Raw genomic sequence first — 18622 nt, 5'->3', positions numbered from 1 at the left:
GCTCGTTGAGTCGTTTTTATTGCATTTATATATAATATATATCCCAACTTTTACAGCTCTGCCAGGGAGAACTCCCGGGCCCTTTTGGTTTTTTTAATACAATATAAAATTAGGCCTCTAAACAGGGAAATTTTGGGGTTTTTCCCCCCAAAAAAAACCCCCCTGAACCCCTCCCCCGTGAAAAGAAATGGGAAATTAAAGGGGGTTTTTGGGGGGTAAAAAGGGGCCAAACCAAGTGCAAATCACGGCTATGTACAGAGGGAGGAAACCCCCCTGGAAATGGGGGAAAAAAGGGGGAAATGGGGAAAAGTGGGGGGAAAGTGGGGGAAAATTGGGGGGAAAAAAAGGGAAATAAGAGGGGAAAAAAAACGGGGGGAAATGGTGGCAAAACGGGGAAAAGTGGGGGGGAAAGGGAGAAAATAAAGAGGAAAAAAAGGGGGGGAAGAGAGGGGGAAATGGGGAAAAAAAGGGGAAAATGGGGAAAAATGGAAAAAAGGGGGAAGAAAAATGGGGGAAAAAGAAAAAGGGGGGAAATGGAGGAAAAAAAGGAGAAAAAAAGGGGGGAGGGGAAAAAGTGGGAAAATGAGGGAAAAAGTGGGAAAATGAGGGAAAAAGGTGGGAAAATTAGGAAAAAAGGGAAAAATGAGGAAAAAGGGGTGGGACCCCCCTTCCCCAAAAAGGGGGCGCTTCAGGGTGGGGGAGGGGTCCCAAAAACACTGGGAGGGGGAGGCAGTAAAGAACCCCCCCCCCAAATATTCCCCAAACTGTGGGGGGACCCCAAAAAAGGGGGAAAAAGGGGGAGGGGACCCCCAAAAAAGGGGAAAAAAGGGAAAAATGGGGAAAAAGGGGGAAAACGGGGGGGAGGGGACCCCAAAAAAGGGGGAAAACTGGGAATTTGGGGGGGGCTGAACAGGGTCAATACAAAGCTCCAAGTGTTAGTGGGGAGGGGCCCCCCCTTTTGGGGTTTTTTGGGGGTTTTGGGGTTTTTTTTGGGGGCTCACGAGGGCATGCACTGCACCCGGTCCGGCCCCTCCTCCTCATCGTCCGACGTGTCCGAGGAGCTCCCGGAGTCGTCCGAGGGGGACTCGGCCCCGGGGTCCCGGCGGCGCTGGGGGAGAAACGGGGTGAGAAACGGGGATTTGGGGTGAGAAACGGGGGTTTGGGGGCAGGAACGGGGGTTTGGGGGCAGGAACGGGGGTTTGGGGTGAGAAATGGGGGTTTGGGGGCAGGAACGGGGGTTTGGGGGCAGGAACGGGGATTTGGGGTGAGAAACGGGGGTTTGGGGGCAGGAACGGGGGTTTGGGGGCAGGAATGGGGGTTTGGGGTGAGAAACGGGGTTTGGGGTGAGGAACGGGGATTCGGGGTGAGAAATGGGGATTTGGGGTCAGAAATGGGGTGAGAAATGGGGATTTGGGGTCAGAAATGGGGTTAGAAATTGGGATTTGGGGTCAGGAATGGGGTTTTGGGGTCAGGAGAGGGGATTTGGGGTGAGAAATGGGGTCAGAAATGGGGATTTGGGGTGAGAAACGGGGGTTTGGGGGCAGGAATGGGGATTTGGGGTCAGGAACGGGGATTTGGGGTGAGAAACGGGGATTTGGGGTCAGGAATGGGGATTTGGGGTGAGAAACGGGAATTTGTGGTGAGAAATGGGGGTTTGGGGTGAGAAACAGGGATATGGGGTGAGGAACGGGGATTTTGGGTGAGAAATGGGGGTTTGGGGTCAGAAATGGGGATTTGGGGTCAGAAATGGGGTCAGAAATGGGGATTTGGGGTCAGAAATGGGGTCAGGAATGGGATTTGGGGTCAGGAATGGGGGTTTGGGGTGAGAAACGGGAGTTTGGGGTCAGGAGAGGGGATTTGGGGTGAGGAGAGGGGATTTGGGGTGAGAAATGGGGATTTGGGGTGAGAAGCGGGGATTTGGGGTGAGAAGCGGGGATTTGGGGTGAGAAGCGGGGATTTGGGGGCAGGAAAAGCAGGAAAAAAGCAGGAAAAAAGCAGAGAAAAAAACAGGAAAAAAGCAGGAAAAAGTCACAAAAAAGCGGGAAAAAAATCAGGAAAATCCAGGAAAAAACCAGGAAAACACAGGAAAAATCCAGGAAAAGGCAGGGAAATTTGGGAAAAGCAGGAAAAATCAGGAAAATGAGGAAATGAGAGCAGGGTACCCGGTGGTGGCGGCGCTGGCGCAGGTGGTGCATGAGGAACCAGAGCATGTGGCTGTCGAACATGTCCGTGTGGTGCAGGCTGTCCTCGTCCCGCTCCGCCTTGTTCTTCTTCATCACCTGCGGGGAAAGTCCGGGGAAATTCCAGGGAAAAACCGGGAAAAATTCCAGGGAAACATTCCAGGGAAAAACCGGGAAAAACCGGGAAACATCCCACGGAAAACTGGGAAACATTCCGGGAAAAACCGAGAAACATTCCAGGGAAACATTCCAGGGAAAACTGGGAAACATTCCGGGAAAAACTGAGAAACATTCCAGGGAAACATTCCAGGGAAAAGCGGGAAACACTCTGGGAAAAACCGAGAAACATTCCAGGGAAAATTCCAGGAAAAATTCCAGGGAAAACCGGGAAAATTCCAGGGAAACATTCCAGGGAAAAACCGGGAAACATCCCAGGGAAAAGCGGGAAACACTCTGGGAAAAACTGAGAAACATTCCAGGGAAAATTCCAGGGAAAACCGGGAAAATTCCAGGGAAAAACCGGGAAACATTCCAGGGAAAAGCGGGAAACATCCTGGGGAAAACTGAGAAACATTCCAGAGAAAATTCCAGGGAAAACCGGGAAACGTTCCAGGGAAAAGTGGGAAAATTCCAGGGAAACATTCCAGGGAAAAGCAGGAAACATTCCAGGGAAAAGCGGGAAACACTCTGGGAAAAACCGAGAAACACTCCAGGGAAACATTCCAGGGAAAAACCGGGAAAATTCTAGGCAAAAGCCGGGAAAATTCCAGGGAAAAGCCGGGAAAATTCCAGGGGGAATTCCGGGAAAACTCCAGGGGAATTCCGGGAAAATTCCAGGGGAATTCCGGGAACACTGCAGGAAATGTCCCCACCTCCTTGAGGCCGCGCAGCTCCGTGGGCGCCTCGGCCGTCGGGGCCCAGATTTTGACGTCGTGGTCCAGCCCGCTGGTGGCCAGCACCGGCAGGTGCGGGTGCGGCTCCAGGCAGTTCACCTGGGAAAGCGGGAACATCGGGAAAATCGGGAATTGGGGGCTGGGAATGGGGGAGTGGGCCTGAGGGTGGTTCTGCTGGGGGAAATGGGGGAAAATGGGGGGAAAATGGGGGGAAAATGGGGAACAAGTGGGGGGAAATGGGGGCAGAAAATGGGGGAGAAAAGGGGGCAAAATAGGGAGAAAATGGGGATAAATTGGGGAAATGGGAGGGAAATGAGGAGAAAATGGGGAGAAAATGGGGAGAAAATGGGGAGAAAATGGGGAGAAAATGGGGAGAAAATGGGGAGAAAATGGGGAGAAAATGGGGAGAAAATGGGGAGAAAATGGGGAGAAAATGGGGAGAAAATGGGGAGAAAATGGGGAAAAAATGGGGAAAAAATGGGGGGAAATGGGGGGAAAATGGGGGGAAAATGGGGGGAGAATTGGGGGGGAAATTGGGGGGGAAATTGGGGGGGAAATTGGGGGGGAAATTGGGGGGGAAATTGGGGGGGAAATTGGGGGAGAATTGGGGGGGAAATTGGGGGAGAATTGGGGGGGAAATTGGGGGAGAATTGGGGGGGAAATTGGGGGAAATTGGGAAATTTGGGGGGAAAATTGGGGGGGGGATTGGGGGGGGAAATGGGGGGAAACTGGGGGGAAAATTGGGGGAGAAAAAGGGGGAGAAAAGGGGGAGAAAAGGGGGAGAAAAGGGGGAGAAAAGGGGGAGAAAAGGGAATTGTGGGGTTGGGAATGGGGAAGGTGGTCCTACAGGTAGTTCTCCTGGGGGAAATGGGGAAAATAGGGAAAAAATAGGGAAAAATTGGAAAAACAGGGAAAATGGGGGGAAAATGGGGGGGAAATGGGGGGAAATCAGGGGAACAATGGGGAAAAATCAGGGGAAATGGGGTAAAATCAGGGGGAAAAGGGAAAAAATGGAAATACAAAGGGATTAGGGAATTTTGGGGCTCACCACGCCGCCCTTGTCGCCCTCCATGAACTGCACGATCTGGCAGGAGGATTTCTCCCAGAGGAAAATGTGGCCGCAGTCGCTGCCGCTCACCACGAACTCGCTCTTGGGGCCGTAGAAATTCACCCCTTTCACTGGGAAAACGGGGAAAAAACAGGGAAAATTGGGAAAAATGGGGAAAATGAGGGAAGAAACAGGGAAAAAATCAGGGGAAATGGGGAAAAAACAGGGGGAAATGGGAAAAATCAGGGGAAAATGGGGAAAAAACAGGGGGAAATGGGAGAAAATCAGGGAAAATGGGGGAAATCAGGGGATAATTTGGGAAAATCAGGGGGAAAAAAAAACAGGGGAAAATGGGGGAAAATCAGGGGAAAAAGGGAAGGTTGGGGCTGTCTCCAGTGGAATTCCTGGTCAGGAAGCCAAGGAAATGTTTCCCAAAAGGATTTTTAGGGATCTCCAGGGGGGAATTTTTGGGGGGTTTAGGGGGGTCTGAGGGAAATGCTGGAGGTGCCAAAAATTTGGGTAATTCTGGGCTTTGTCTGGGGTTTTCAGGGAGTTTCTGGACTATTTTTGGGGTGATTTGGGGCTGTTCCGAGGCTGGTTTTATGGCTGGTTTTGGGGTGATTTGGGGCTGTTTTAGGGCTGGTTTTGGGGCTGGTTTTGGAGTGATTTGGGGCTGTTTTAGGGCTGGTTTTGGGGTGATTTGGGGCTGTTTCTGGGCTGGTTTTGGGGCTGGTTTTGGAGTGATTTGGGGCTGTTCCTGGGCTGGTTTTATGGCTGGTTTCGGGGTGATTTTGGGCTGGTTTTGGGGTGATTTGGGCTTGTTTTAGGGCTGTTTTTGGGGCTGGTTTTGGAGTGATTTGGGGCTGGTCCCAAGCTGGTTTTATGGCTGTTTTTGGGGTGACTTTGGGCTGTTTTTGGGGTGATTTGGGCTTGGTTTAGGGCTGATTTTGGGGTTGGTTTTGGGGTGATTTGGGGCTGTTCCTGGGCTGGTTTTGGGCTATTTTTGGGGTGATTTGGGGCTGGGTTTGGGCTATTTTTGGGGTGACTTGGGGCTGTTTTTGGGGTGATTTGGGGCGTTACCCGTGGCGTTGTTGCGGTGCCCCTTGTAGCGCCGGCTCCACTGCGCTGTTTCAGGGCTGGTTTTGGGGCTGATTTTGGGGTGATTTGGGGCTGTTTTTGGGCTATTTTTGGGGTGATTTGGGGCTGTTTTTGGGGTGATTTGGGGCATTACCCGTGGCGTTGTTGCGGTGCCCCTTGTAGCGCCGGGTGTACTGCGCGCCGTCGCTGTGCGCCGAGTCGAACAGGTAAATGTCCTCGTCGTTGTACGAGGCCAGCAGCTCTGCAGCGGGGACGGGCGGGGGGAAAACGGGAAAAAACATGGGAAAATGGGAAAACGGGGAAAAAACGGGAAAAAACGGGAAAAACCACGGGAAAACAGGAGTAAACGGGGGGGAAAAGAGGAAAAAACACAGGAAAACGGGAGTAAACGGGGGGAAAATGGGAATAAATGGGAAAAAAACATGGGAAAATGGGAATAAATGGGGGAAAATGGGAATAAATGGGGGGAAATGGGAATAAATGGGGGGACAATGGGAAAAACATGAAAATGGGAATAAATAGGGAAAATGGGAATAAACGGGAGGAAATTGGAATAAATGGGGGGAAAAGGGAATAAATGGGGGGAAAACGGGAATAAACACAGGGAAATTGGGAAGAAACATAGGGAAATGGGGGAAATGGGAAATAAGTGGGAGGAAATCAAGGAAAAGCACCAAGGAAATGGGAAAAAATAGTGTGAAGATGGGGAAAAACAGGAGGAAAATGGGAAAAAACAGAAGGAAAAAGGGAAAACCAGGAGGAAAAAGGGAAAACCAGGAGGAAAATGGGAAAACCAGGAGGAAAATGGGAAAACCAGGAGGAAAATGGGAAAACCAGGAGGAAAATGGGGAAACCAGGAGGAAAATGGGGAAACCCGGGAGGGTCTGGAGCTCAACAGAGTTTTTTTGTGGGGGAAATTATTTTTATTTTGGAAAACACAGAATTTGGTGAGGGGAAGTCAGTTTTTTGGGGGGAAGAGGTGTTTGTTTGAGGATAAACAGGTTTATTTTTGGGAAAACGGGTATTTTTTGGGAAAACCTGATTTTTTTTTTTGGTGGGAAATGAGGGGGTTTGAGGGAGTGGGACCCCCCAGGACTCCCCAAATCCCCACCTGGACTCACCTGAGCCGTCATGGCTGTAGACCAGGCAGGTGATGTTGGCTTTGGACTCACAGTTCACCTGGAAAAGTGGGAAAAAACCTCGGATCCAGCCCCTTTTCCTGGGAATTCTGAGTGTTAAAGTCCCAGAGGAGGATTTAGGGAGGCAGAAAATGGGGTTTGAGGGGAAAAAACCCGAAAAAATAAAGATTTCTGGGAGTTTTTTCCAGCTTTTCCTGAAGGGTTTTCCAGGAAAAGAAGCGGCCTCTTCCCATGGGATTGATCTGGGGTGATCCCAGTGCTCCCAGTTCCCTCCCAGTGCTCCCAGTACCAGGTGGTGGGGGCAGAACTTCTTCAGGACTCCGTTGTTCTCGTTCTCATCGATTTTCCTCTGGTCATAAATCCTGCAGGAAACAGGGGAAAAAAAAAAAGAAAAAAAAAAAAAGGTTGGAGTCGCTCCAGGGAGGCCTTTTGAACCCCAAAATTCCTGTTTTGAAATCCCAGGGCTCAAAATTCCATCCTAAAATTCCCTGGGGATTTGGGGCAGGAATGATGTTCCCACACCCAAAATTCCATCCTAAAATTCCCTCGGGATTTGGGACAGGAATGATCTTCCCACACCCGAAATTCCATCCTAAAATTCCCTCAGGATTTGAGGCAGAAACGCTGTTCCCATGACCAAAATTCCATCCTAAAATTCCCTGGGGATTTGGGGCAGAAAAAACATTCCCATGCCCCAAATTCCATCCTAAAATTCCCTGGAATTCTGTTCTGGATACACCCAGATTTGGGAGCTCCCAGTGCTCCCAGTTTGGCTTCACCACAAAAACTGGTCCCAGTCCCGGATTTGGGAAGGGGAAATTGGGGATTTAGGAAGGGAAAGAGGCGAATTTGGGAATCCCTGGATTTGGGAAGGGGAAATCCCTGGATTTGGGAAGGGGAATCCCTGGATTTGGGAAGGGAAATCCCTGGATTTGGGAAGGGGAATCCCTGGATTTGGGCTCTCCCAGTGCTCCCAGTTTGGCCTCGCCTCCCAGACTGGTCCCAGCCCCTGATTTGGGACAGGGAAACTATGGATTTGGGAAGGGGAAAAGTTGGGATTTGTGAAAGGGCAATTGGGCAGGGGAAATCATGGATTTGGGAAGGGAAATCCCTGGATTTGGGCTCTCCCAGTGCTCCCAGTTTGGCCTCACCTCACGAACTGGTCGCGGCCGCCCACAGCGAACTGGGAGGTGTTGGCAGGGTTGACAAAGATGGTGTAGAGCCCGACCTTCTTCTCCTTCTCCTTTGTCACCACCAATTTCCTGGGAAAAATCCTCGGGATCAGCCCCAGTCCCAGCCCGAATTCCGGGAGCGGGAGTTCCCGGGGGAGAAAAATCCCAAAACTCAGCAGGATTTGGGCACCGAGGGTGGGGAATGCTCCCGAGGTGGGGAATTTCCCCCAGGAAAAATCTGCAGGGTTTGGGGTGCACTGGGAGAATTCCCAAAGGGAAAATGGGATTTGGGGGTGTTTTCCCCTAAAAACAACTGGGATTTGTGGGAATTTGGGCCATTCCAGGAATGAAATATTCAGGGTTGGCTCCGCCAGGGTGAGAATTCCAAAGGCATCCGGCTCAAAGGACAGGGAGGGGGTTGGGAATTCCCAAGGGAAATGTGATTTCCCAAAAAACCCCCTGATTTTTCCTCAAACTCCACCTGTTACGCCCCAAATCCTGCCTGTTTCCACCATCAAATTCCTGTTTTCCCCAAAAAAAATCCCCATTTTCCTGTCACAATCTTCATTCTCCTGTCCACCACTGCCCATTTTTCCCTCCAAAATCCCCATTATTCCCCCCAAGATCCCACTTTTTCCCCCAAAATCCCCATTTTTTTTTCCCCCCAAAAAACCCCCGTTTTTCAAAACAAATCCAAATTTTCCCCAAAAAAATCTCTGAAAACAGCTGGGATTTGAGGGAATTTGGGCCATTCCAGGAGGGAAAATTCGGGGCTGGCTCTGCCAGGGTGAGAATTCCAAAGGGATGCAGCCCAGGGAGGGGGTTGGGATCAGCTCCAGCCGCGGATTCCGGCGGGATCAGGGATTAAAGGGCTCGTCCTGGTTATGAAACCCTGGGATTTGGGCTGGATCAGCCTCCGGAATGACAGCTCAGAGGCTTGGAAAAATACAGTGAGACAGAAAAACTGTTTTACCCCAAAAAAATCCCTGCTTTTCCCACCAAAAAACACAGTTTTGCCTCTAAAAATAATCAAGTTTTGCCCAAAATTCCCTGGTTTTCCTCAAAAAACTGTGCTTCTTCCCAAAAAAAACAACCTCCTTTCCCCCCCAAAAAATATTTTCTCACAGAATTACTCTGGTTAAAGGAAAAAAAAAAAAAACGCTCTTCCCCCCAAAAAATCCATTCTCCAAAAAAGCTCTATTTTTTCCTCAAAAATATTCATTTTCTTACAAAATATATCAAATTTTCCTGCAAAAATATCAAATTTCAAAAAACACCCAAGCTGTTTTCCCCACAAAAATAACCTGACTTCCTTAAAAATCCCTGATTTCCCAAAGAAAACCCTGATTTTTTCCCAAAACCCACCTCTTCCCATTTCCTGCCCAGAATTCCCACATTTCCCCTCAGAATTCCCACTTTTCCCCTCAGAACTCCCACTTTTCCCCTCAGAATTCCTGATTTTCTGGTCTCTCAAGAGGCAGGCTGGTCCTGCTGCAGATTGATGGAATCCCCATTTCCCACCCAAAATCCCCTTTTTTCTCCATAGAATTCCCATTTCCTACTCAGAAATTTCACTTTTCCCCTCAGAATTCCCAATTTTCCCCTCAGAACTCCTACTTTTCCCCTCAAAATTCCCATTTTCCCCTCAAAATTCCCATTTTCCCCTCAGAATTCCTGATTTTCGGGTCACTCACAAGGCACAGCTTGTTCTGCTAAAGATTGATAGAATCCCCATTTCCCATCCCAAATCTCCTTTTTTCCCCCTCAGAATCCCCATTTCCCACCCAGAATTCCCACTTTTTCCCTCAGAATTCCCATTTCCTGCCCAGAATTCCCACTTTTCCCCTCAGAATTCCCACATTTCCCCTCAGAATTCCCACTTTTCCCCCACTCACGAGGCGGGCCGGTCCTGCCGCAGGTCAATGGAATCCCCATTTCCCACCCCAAATCTCCTTTTTTCCCCACAGAATTCCCACATTTCCCCTCAGAATCCCCATTTCCCCCTCAAAATTCCCACTTTTCCCCTCAGAATTCCTATTTTCCCCCTCAGAATTCCCACATTTCCCCCACTCACGAGGCGAGACGGTCCTGCCGCAGGTCGATGGAATCCCCATTTCCCACCCCAAATCTCCTTTTTTCCCCACAGAATTCCCACATTTCCCCTCAGAATCCCCATTTCCCCCTCAGAATTCCCACTTTTCCCCTCAAAATTCCCACTTTTCCCCTCAGAATTCCCACCTCCCACCCAGAATTCCCATCTCCCGCCCAGAATTCCCACTTTTCCCCTCAGAATTCCCACTTTTCCCCACAGAATTCCCACTTTTCCCCTCAGAATTCCCATCTCCCACCCAGAATTCCCACTTTTCCCCTCAGAATTCCCACTTTTCCCCTCAGAATTCCCACTTTTCCCCTCAAAATTCCCACTTTTCCCCTCAAAATTCCCACTTTTCCCCTCAGAATTCCCACCTCCCACCCAGAATTCCCACTTTTCCCCTCAGAATTCCCACTTTTCCCCTCAGAATTCCCGTTTTCCCCCACTCACGAGGCGGGCCGGTCCTGCCGCAGGTCAATGGAATCCCCATTTCGCACCCCAAATCTCATTTTTTCCCCTCAGAATCCCCATTTCCCACCCAGAATTCTCACTTTTCCCCTCAGAATTCCCATTTTCTCCTTAGAATTCCTAAAATTCCCCTCAGAATTCCCACATTTCCCCTCAGAATCCCCATTTCCCCCTCAGAATTCCCACTTTTCCCCTCAGAATTCCCATCTCCCACCCAGAATTCCCGCTTTTCCCCTCAGAATTCCCACTTTTCCCCTCAGAATTCCCACATTTCCCCCACTCACGAGGCGGGCCGGTCCTGCCGCAGGTCGATGGTGAAGACCACGGCGTCCTCCCCCGCCGACAGGAACGTGCAGGGCGAGTCCGGCTCCAGCGCCAGCTGGGATTGGGGGGAAAAAAAAGGGAAAAACCAGCGGGAATAGCTCCCAAAAATCCCCAAATCCAGGAAAATCCGCCTGGAAAAACCTCAGGTTTGGGGATTTCTGCCCTGAACTGCAGTGATGTCATCTGGGTGACATCAAGGGGACAACAGCACAGCCAAGGGTTTGAATTGCACCCAAAAAATGGGAAAATCCCCAAATTCCTGGATTTTAACGGAGCTGAGTGGCTGAACCCACCCCCCTCACCTGTGCAGTGATGTCGAGGTGACAATGGCCACATCCAAGCCTTGAAATATTTGGGAATTGATTTCTGCTGCACGCAGAAAGTGGGAAATCCCTTCCTTTCTCCCCAAAAACCCCTCGGATCTCCGGGAAAAGGAGATCCCTCTCATTCCCAGGCACCCCAAATCCCGGGATTCGGAATTCTGGGATCCCACTCACCTTGTGCTGGGCTCAGTGCTGTGACAGCACCGGGGGTCACCTCTGTGGTGACATCCCCTGCTCCCACCACTGCTCCCACCCCATTCCCATTGCATTCCCCCATTCCCAGGCACCCCAAATCCCGGGATTTGGAATTCTGGGATCCCCCTCACCTTGTGGGAAGCCCCCTTGTGCTGGGCCACGCGCTTGGTGCTGCGGCAGCACTGGGTGGCCGAGAGCTCGGCCACGCGCACCTGCCCGTCCCGGGCACACATGGCCAGCGTGGAGTCACCACTGTTGGGCAGGAACTTGGCCTGGAAAACACGGAAATCAGGGAAAAAAATGGGAATAAGGGACAGGGGGAAAGGGGGGAAGGAAAGGGGGAATGGCAGAGGAGGTGGGGAGGGGAAAGGGATGGGGGAATTGCTGGAATTGTTGTGGGAATTGTCCCAGTTCTCTTAGGAATCAACCCAAAATCTCCCCTGGGAATCATCCCAAAATCTCCTGGGAATCATCCCAAACTCTCCCAGTGGATGGGGAAACCCATCCGGACAAAGGATCCTGAGGCACCCCTTTGGGATTCCACCCCAAATTCCACCCAAGGTGCTCCCACATCCCTTCACTCCAGTGCCACTTCTCCCTTTCCCAGCCGAGCTCTTCCTGGGACCGTCTCCCATCCCAAAAAGAGACCCTCAAGATGATGGATTTCAGGGCACAGCTGTGGCATTTGGGGATCTGCTCCCAGATCCTTTCCCAACCATTCCCTGTCCCAGCTGAGCTTTTCCTGGGACCCTCTCCCATTCCAAAAAGAGACCCTCAAGATGAAATCCATCAAGATGATGGATTTCAGGGTACAGCTGTGGGATTTGGAGACCTGTTCCCAGATCCTTTCCTAAGCATTCCCTGTCCCAGCTGAGCTTCTCCTGGGACCCTCTCCCACCCCAAACAGGAACCCTTAGAACAACACCTAAACAAACACCCAGGAACTTTGGGAAACCCATCCAAACAATGGCTCCTGGGGCTCCCCTTTGGGATTCCACCTCAAAACCCCACCCAACCTGCTCCCACATCCCTTCACTTCAGTGCCACTTCTCCCTTTCCCAGCTGAGCTTCTCCTGGGACCCTCTCCCATCCCAAAAAGAGACCCTCAAGATGAAATCCATCAAGATGATGGATTTCAAGGCACAGCTGTGGGATTTGGGGACCTGTTCCTAGATCCTTTCCTAAGCATTCCCTGTCCCAGCTGAGCTTTTCCTGGGACCCTCTCCCACCCCAAAAAGAGACCCTCAAGATGATGGATTTTAGGGCACAGCTGTGGGATTTGGGGACCTGTTCCCAGATCCTTTCCCAAGCATTCCCTGTCCCAGCTGAGCTTCTCCTGGGACCCTCTCCCATCCCAAAAAGAGACCCTCAAGATGAAATCCATCAAGATGATGGATTTCAGGGCACAGCTGTGGCATTTGGAGACCTGTTCCCAGATCCTTTCCCAACCATTCTCTGTCCCAGCCGAGCTCTTCCTGGGACCCTCTCCCATCCCGAACAGGAACCCTTAGAACAACACCTAAACAAACACCCAGGAACTTTGGGAAACCCATCCGAACAATGGATCTTGGGGCTCCCCTTTGGGATTCCACCCCAAACGCCGCGGTGCCCACCTGGAAGACGTTGCTCTTGTGCCCGCTGTCGAACTGCAGCACGGGCCGGCGCCGCAGCCAGTCCCACACCAGCACCTTGAGGTCGTCGCTGCCGCTGGCCAGGCGGGTGCCGCGCTGGTTGAAGTGCAGCGTGTTGACGCAGCCCGTGTGGCCCTCCAGGCCGTGCTGCAGCCGGAACTTCTGCACGAAGAGCCGGGCGCCGCAGGCCTGCGCCACGAAGCGCGAGCAGCCGCCCAGCTGGCGCTGCCGCAGCGCCGGGATCGCCCGCCAGCGCGGCCGCGGCAGCGCCCACGTCTCCGAGGCCACCTGCGGGCACACGCAGCTGTTGGCAAGGGGCGCGCCCGTCACCTGCCGCAGGTGAGGGACGGGGGGCTGGCACGTGTACAGGAGTCTGTCACCTGCTGCAGGTGATGGACAGGGGCCTGACACGTGTACAGGAGTCTGTCACCTGTTACAGGTGATGTACAGCGCCCTGTCACCTGCTGCAGGTGATGGACAGGAGCCTGACACATGGACAGGAGTCTGTCACCTGTTACAGGTGATGGACAGGAGCCTGACACATGTACAGGAGTCTGTCACCTGTTACAGGTGATGGACAGGACTCTGTCACCTACACAACGTCACAATTTTGTGACATCTATCACAATCTTCCACAATCAAGCGTAAAAAATGTGTGTTTTTACAGAGAAAACCACATTACTGCAGGATTGCTCGTGTCTCACAATGCACCGAGACTAAAAACGGAAATAAATCTTTTAAAACCTCCTTTTAAACCTCTTCTAAAACCTAATTTAAAACCTCTTTTAACCATCTTTTAGAACCCCTCAGCCTCCCCCTGCAAGCACAGAACCAGCAGCCACCCAGGTTCACATCTCCTGAGTCTCACTATGCACTGAGACTAAAAACGGAATTAAATCTTTTAAAACCTAAATAAAATAATTTAAAACCTCTTCTAAAACCTTTTCTAAAACCTCATTTAAAACCTCTTTTAACCATCTTTTAGAATCCCTCAGTCTCCCCTCTGTAAATGTGACAGAACCAACAGCCAGCAAGGTTTACATCTCCTGTGTCTCACTATGCACCGAGACTAAGAACGGAATTAAACCTTTTAAAACCTAATTTAAAACCACATTTAAAACCTCTTCTAAAACCTCATTTAAAACCTCTTTAACCATCTTTTAGAACCCCTCAGCCTCCCTGCTGTAAATGTGACAGAACCAACAGCCAGCAAGGTTTACATCTCCTGTGTCTCACTATGCACTGAGACTAAAAATGATATTAAACCTTTTAAAACCTCAGTTAAAACCTGAGTTAAAACCTCTTCTAAAACCTCATTGAAAACCTCATTTAACCATCTTTTAGAATCCCTCAGTCTCCCCTCTGTAAATGTGACAGAACCAACAGCCAGCAAGGTTCACATCTCCCGTGTCTCACTATGCACCGAGACTAAAAAGGGAATTAAACCTTTTAAAACCTCAGTTAAAACCTCTTCTAAAACCTCTTCTAAAACCTCATTTAAAACCTCATTTAAAACCTCATTTAAAACCTCATTTAAAACCTCATTTAACCATCTTTTAGAATCCCTCAGCCTCCCTGCTGTAAATGTGACAGAACCAACAGCCAGCAAGGTTCACATCTCCTGTGTCTCACTATGCACCGAGACTAAAAACGGAATTAAACCTTTTAAAACCTCATTTAAAACCACATTTAAAACCTCATTGAAAACCTCAGTTAAAACCTCATTTAAAACCTCATTTAAAACCTCATTTAAAACCTCATTTAACATCTCTTTTAGAACCCCTCAGCCTCCCCTCTGTGACAGATGTGACAGAACCAACAGCCAGCAAGGTTTACATCTCCTGTGTCTCACTATGTACCGAGACTAAAAACGGAATTAAACCTTTTAAAACCTCATTTAAAACCTCTTCTAAAACCTCATTTAAAACCTCATTTAAAACCTCATTTAAACCTCTTTAACCATCCTTTAGACCCCCTCAGCCCTCCCTGCAAGCAGAACCAGCAGCCACCCAGTCCTCCAGCGCCTGCTCCTCGTCGGACGAGTCGCGCTCGTGCGTTGGCCGCTTGCGGGGCGCCCTGCGCCGGGCACGGGGCTCTTCCTCCTCCTCCTCCTCCTCCTCCTCCTCCTCCTCGTCCTGGCCGTGCCGCGGCTCCTCGGGGATGGAGTAGTGGCCGGTGTCGTCCATGCTGTCGCTGTCCTTGTCCCCGGAGCTGTCGCTGTCGCTGGTGCGGCCCCGCGCGGCCCCGGCGTCGTCGCCCGTCAGGCTCAGGCTCAGGTCGGACGCCTCCACCTCGATCCCCGAGGACGTCTCGCGGCCCTCCTCGGCAGACATGTCCTCGGGGCTGCTGGACAGGCTGCCTGGGGACAGGGACAGCAGTGTCACGGTGTCACAGTGCCCTGGGGACAGCAGTGTCACCGGTGTCACACTGCCCTGGGGACAGGGACAGCACAGTGACACCGGCCCTCCTCGGCAGACATGTCCTCGGGGCTGCTGGACAGGCTGCCTGGGGACAGGGACAGCAGTGTCACCGGTGTCACACTGCCCTGGGGACAGGGACAGCACAGTGACACCATGGGGACAGCACAGTGTCACACCGCCATGGGGACAGGGACAGCACAGTGACACCAGTATCACACTGCCATGGGGACAGCAGTGTCACCGGTGTCACACTGCCCTGGGGACAGGGACAGGACAGTGACACCGGTGTCACAGTGCCCTGGGGACAGCAGTGTCACCGGTGTCACACTGCCCTGGGGACAGCAGTGTCGCTGGTGTCACACTGCCATGGGGACAGCAGTGTCACCAGTGTCACACTGCCATGGGGACAGCACAGTGTCACACTGCCCTGGGGACAGGGACAGCAGTGTCACCGCTGTCACACTGCCCTGGGGACAGCAGTGTCACCAGTGTCACACTGCCCTGGGGACAGGGACAGCACAGTGACACCAGTATCACACTGCTGTGGGGACAGCAGTGTCACCGGTGTCACACTGCCATGGGGACAGCACAGTGACACCAGTGTCACAGTGCCATGGGGACAGCAGTGTCACCGGTGTCACACTGCCATGGGGACAGCACAGTGCCACCGTGGGGACAGGGACATAGGGACAATGTCACCAGTGTCACTGCTGGACAGGCTGCCTGGGGACAGCGTGGTGGCACCGTGGCTGGCGCCTGCGCTGACACCCTGCCACCATCACTGTCACCACCACGGTCACTTTGCCACCCTCGCTGTCACCGTTCCCTTGTCACCATCGCTGCTGCCACCCCGTTCCCGTCACTGTCACCCTGCCACCCTTGCTGCCACCCTGTCCCCCCAGCTGTCCCCTCACCGTTGACAATGTCCGTCCTGCCGTCCATGGTGCCACCCTTGTCCGACATCGTCGCCTCCCGCGGGAATCCCTGCGGGGACAAGGGACATGGGGACACCGGGACACCAGGACATGGAGCTGGAGCGGCCACCACAGGATGTCCCCTTGTCCCCAACCCACCCCGGCACCGTGGGCGCTCCCAAAATTCCCATTTTCTGTGGAAAAAACCACCTGGGAATGCCCCAGGACACCCAAGCCTGGCCTGGCTGTTGCCAAAATTCCCATTTTCCGTGGAAAAAAACACCTGGGAATGCTCCAGGACATTCAGCATCCCGGGAAAATCCAATCCTGAGGGATTTGTCATCTCAAAAATCCGTTTTGGAACATTCCCACACAAAATTCCCATTTTTCCACCTGCCACAGAGCCCCACCTGGTTGAGTCTGTTCCTAAAATTCCCATTTTCCATGGAAAAACCACCTGGGAATGCTCCAGGACATCCAAGCCCTGCTCAGCATCCCGGGAAAAGCTGATCCCAAGAGATTTGTCATCCCAAAAATCCATTTTGGAACATTCCCACGCGAAATTCCCATTTTTCCACCTGCCACAGAGCCCCATGGGGTTGAGTCTGTTCCCAAAATTCCCAATTTTCCACGGAAAAACCATTTGAGAATGCCCCAGGACAACCAAGCCTGGCCTGGCTGTTCCCAAAATTCCCATTTTCCATGGAAAAACCACCTAGGAATGCTCCAGGACACCCAAGCCCTGCTCAGCATCCCGGGAAAATTCGATCCTGAGGGATTTGGGATTCTAAAAATCCATCTTTAAACACATTCCCACCAAAAATTCCCTCTGGAATCTCTCCAGGAGAGCTGGGCCAGTCCCCCAGCCTCCCAAAAAAAGCCATTTCTGTGGGAATGGGCAGCAGCAGAGCCCTGGAATTCCATGGAATTCCTTGGAATTCTGCTGGAATCCCTCACAACCTCAGGAATTACCCCTCCCCCTTCAAACCCCACCATTTTTTTACTCCAATCCCGGGAATTTTTTGCTCCCATTCTCAGGTGAGGGATGGGGAAGGAGCTTCCCAATTTTTGGAATCCATTCCTGATCCAGAGAGGGGGGTGGGAAATTTGGGAATTGCAGGGAATGCTCCCAAAATCCCGGGATTCCGCGGCTGCCTGAGCGCATCTGGACAGGCTCAGGCTGACGCTGCTGCTCCCAAAAATATCCCAAAAACATCCCGGGGCATTCCAGAGCCTCTGGAAGCGGGATCCGGCCTCCCTGCTGCCCCTCCAAACTGGGAGAGACTGGGGAAAAAATGGGAGAAAAACTGGGAGAAAAACTGGGAGAAAAACTGGGAGAAAAACTGGGAGAGACTGGGGAAAAAATGGGAGAAAAACTGGGAAAGAATGGGGAAAAATGGGATAAAATCTGGGAGAGAATGGGGAAAAAATGGAAGAAAATTTGGGAGAGAACGGGGAAAAACTGGGAGAAAAATGGGAGGAAAAACTGGGAGGAAAAACAAACTGGGAGGAAAAACTGGGAGGCCCCAAATCCTCAGGGATGGAGCCCCCAAATCCTTTAGGATAAAATCCCCAAATTTCTCAGGAATGGATCCCCCAAATCCCACAGGATGGGACCCCAAATCCTCTGGGATGGGACCCCAAATCCCTCAGGATGGAGCCCCCAGATCCTCAGGAATGAAACCCCCAAATCCTCAGGGATGGATCCCCCAAATCCTTTGGGATAAAGAACCCAAATCCCACAGGATGGAGACCCCAAATCTTTTGGGATGCAGCCCCCAAATCCTTTAGGATAAAATCCCCAAATTTCTCAGGGATGGATCCCCCAAATCCCTCAGGATGGATCCCCCAAATCCTTTGGGATGGATTCCCAGGAACATTCCCAAAAGTTTCCCAAACCCTCCCAAATCCCAAAATCCTCCCAAAACCCCCAAAAACCCAAAATCCTCCAAAAACCCCCCAAAAAATCCCCCAACTCTCCCAAAAATCCCCTAAACCCCGGCGCACTCACCTGGGCCAGGTGCCGGGGACAGCAGGGCTGGAGCTGGGGGGGGAGCGTGGGGTCAAAGGTCAGGGACCCCCAAATTTGGGGACCCCCCCAAATTCCCGGAAAATCTCAAGGGTCCCCCCCAAAACCCTTTTAGGACCCCCCAAAATCCCCCAGAGTCCCCCAAAACCGCCCCCAGAGCCTCAGGGACCCCCCAAAAACGCTCAGGGTCCGCCAAAACCCTGCCAGAGCTTCAGGGTCCCCCCAAAAGCCCCCGAGGACACCCCGGGACCCCCAAAATCCCCCAGGGACCCCCCAAAATCGCCCCCAGAGGCTCAGGGTCCCCCCCAAAGCCCCCCAGGACCCCCCAAAACCCCTCAGGGTCCCCCCAACCCGCACCGGTCTCGCTCCGCGGCTCGCCCCGAGCCCCCCCGACCCCTCGGGGTCCCCCCAAATCTCCCCCCGGGCCCGTCCCGCCCCTCCCGGGATCCCCCCCCGGGGCCGGGCCAGGCCCGAGCCCGCGGCGGCCGCGGCCGCAGCGGCCCCGGCGGAGGCCGCGCACCGACCCGAGCGTCACCGAAGGCTCCCGGCCGGTGCCGGGGGGTGCGGCCGGGCTCAGTGGCGGCCGCCGCGGGTCCCCCCGGCCGCTCCGGCGCCGCTCCCGGGACCGGGCCCCGCCGCCGCCATCTTGAACGCACCGCCCCCGCCGCCGCGCTTGGCGGCACCGCGCGGCGCTTT

The 18622-nt window shown here is 52.5% G+C and overlaps 1 protein-coding gene across 3 annotated transcripts; it reads right to left on the bottom strand.

Annotated features, from left to right (window-relative positions):
* Positions 1 to 18622, bottom strand: DCAF8 (DDB1 and CUL4 associated factor 8). Of its 3 annotated transcripts, none has more exons than XM_041721039.2 (15): positions 18451 to 18622; positions 17909 to 17941; positions 15898 to 15967; positions 14573 to 14922; positions 12546 to 12851; positions 11064 to 11204; positions 10375 to 10469; positions 7510 to 7620; positions 6648 to 6720; positions 6341 to 6398; positions 5353 to 5460; positions 4122 to 4252; positions 3053 to 3172; positions 2163 to 2279; positions 1 to 1108 (listed from the first exon to the last, which is right to left on the bottom strand). In XM_041721039.2, exons 3-15 carry the CDS (start codon positions 15944 to 15946, stop codon positions 998 to 1000), a joined length of 1770 nt encoding a protein of 589 aa, XP_041576973.2. In that variant the 5' UTR covers positions 15947 to 15967; positions 17909 to 17941; positions 18451 to 18622; the 3' UTR covers positions 1 to 997. The 3 variants fall into 3 exon arrangements, with proteins under 3 accessions (XP_041576973.2, XP_072774595.1, XP_072774594.1); XM_072918494.1 differs by having other exon boundaries at positions 14573 to 14918; positions 18451 to 18582; XM_072918493.1 differs by having other exon boundaries at positions 18447 to 18546.

This window comes from Taeniopygia guttata, chromosome 25 (genome assembly GCF_048771995.1).
Source record: "Taeniopygia guttata chromosome 25, bTaeGut7.mat, whole genome shotgun sequence".
Classification (NCBI taxonomy): Eukaryota; Metazoa; Chordata; class Aves; order Passeriformes; family Estrildidae; genus Taeniopygia; species Taeniopygia guttata.
Note: the sequence above shows the minus strand (reverse complement) of the source record. Positions and strands in the feature narration are given on the sequence as shown.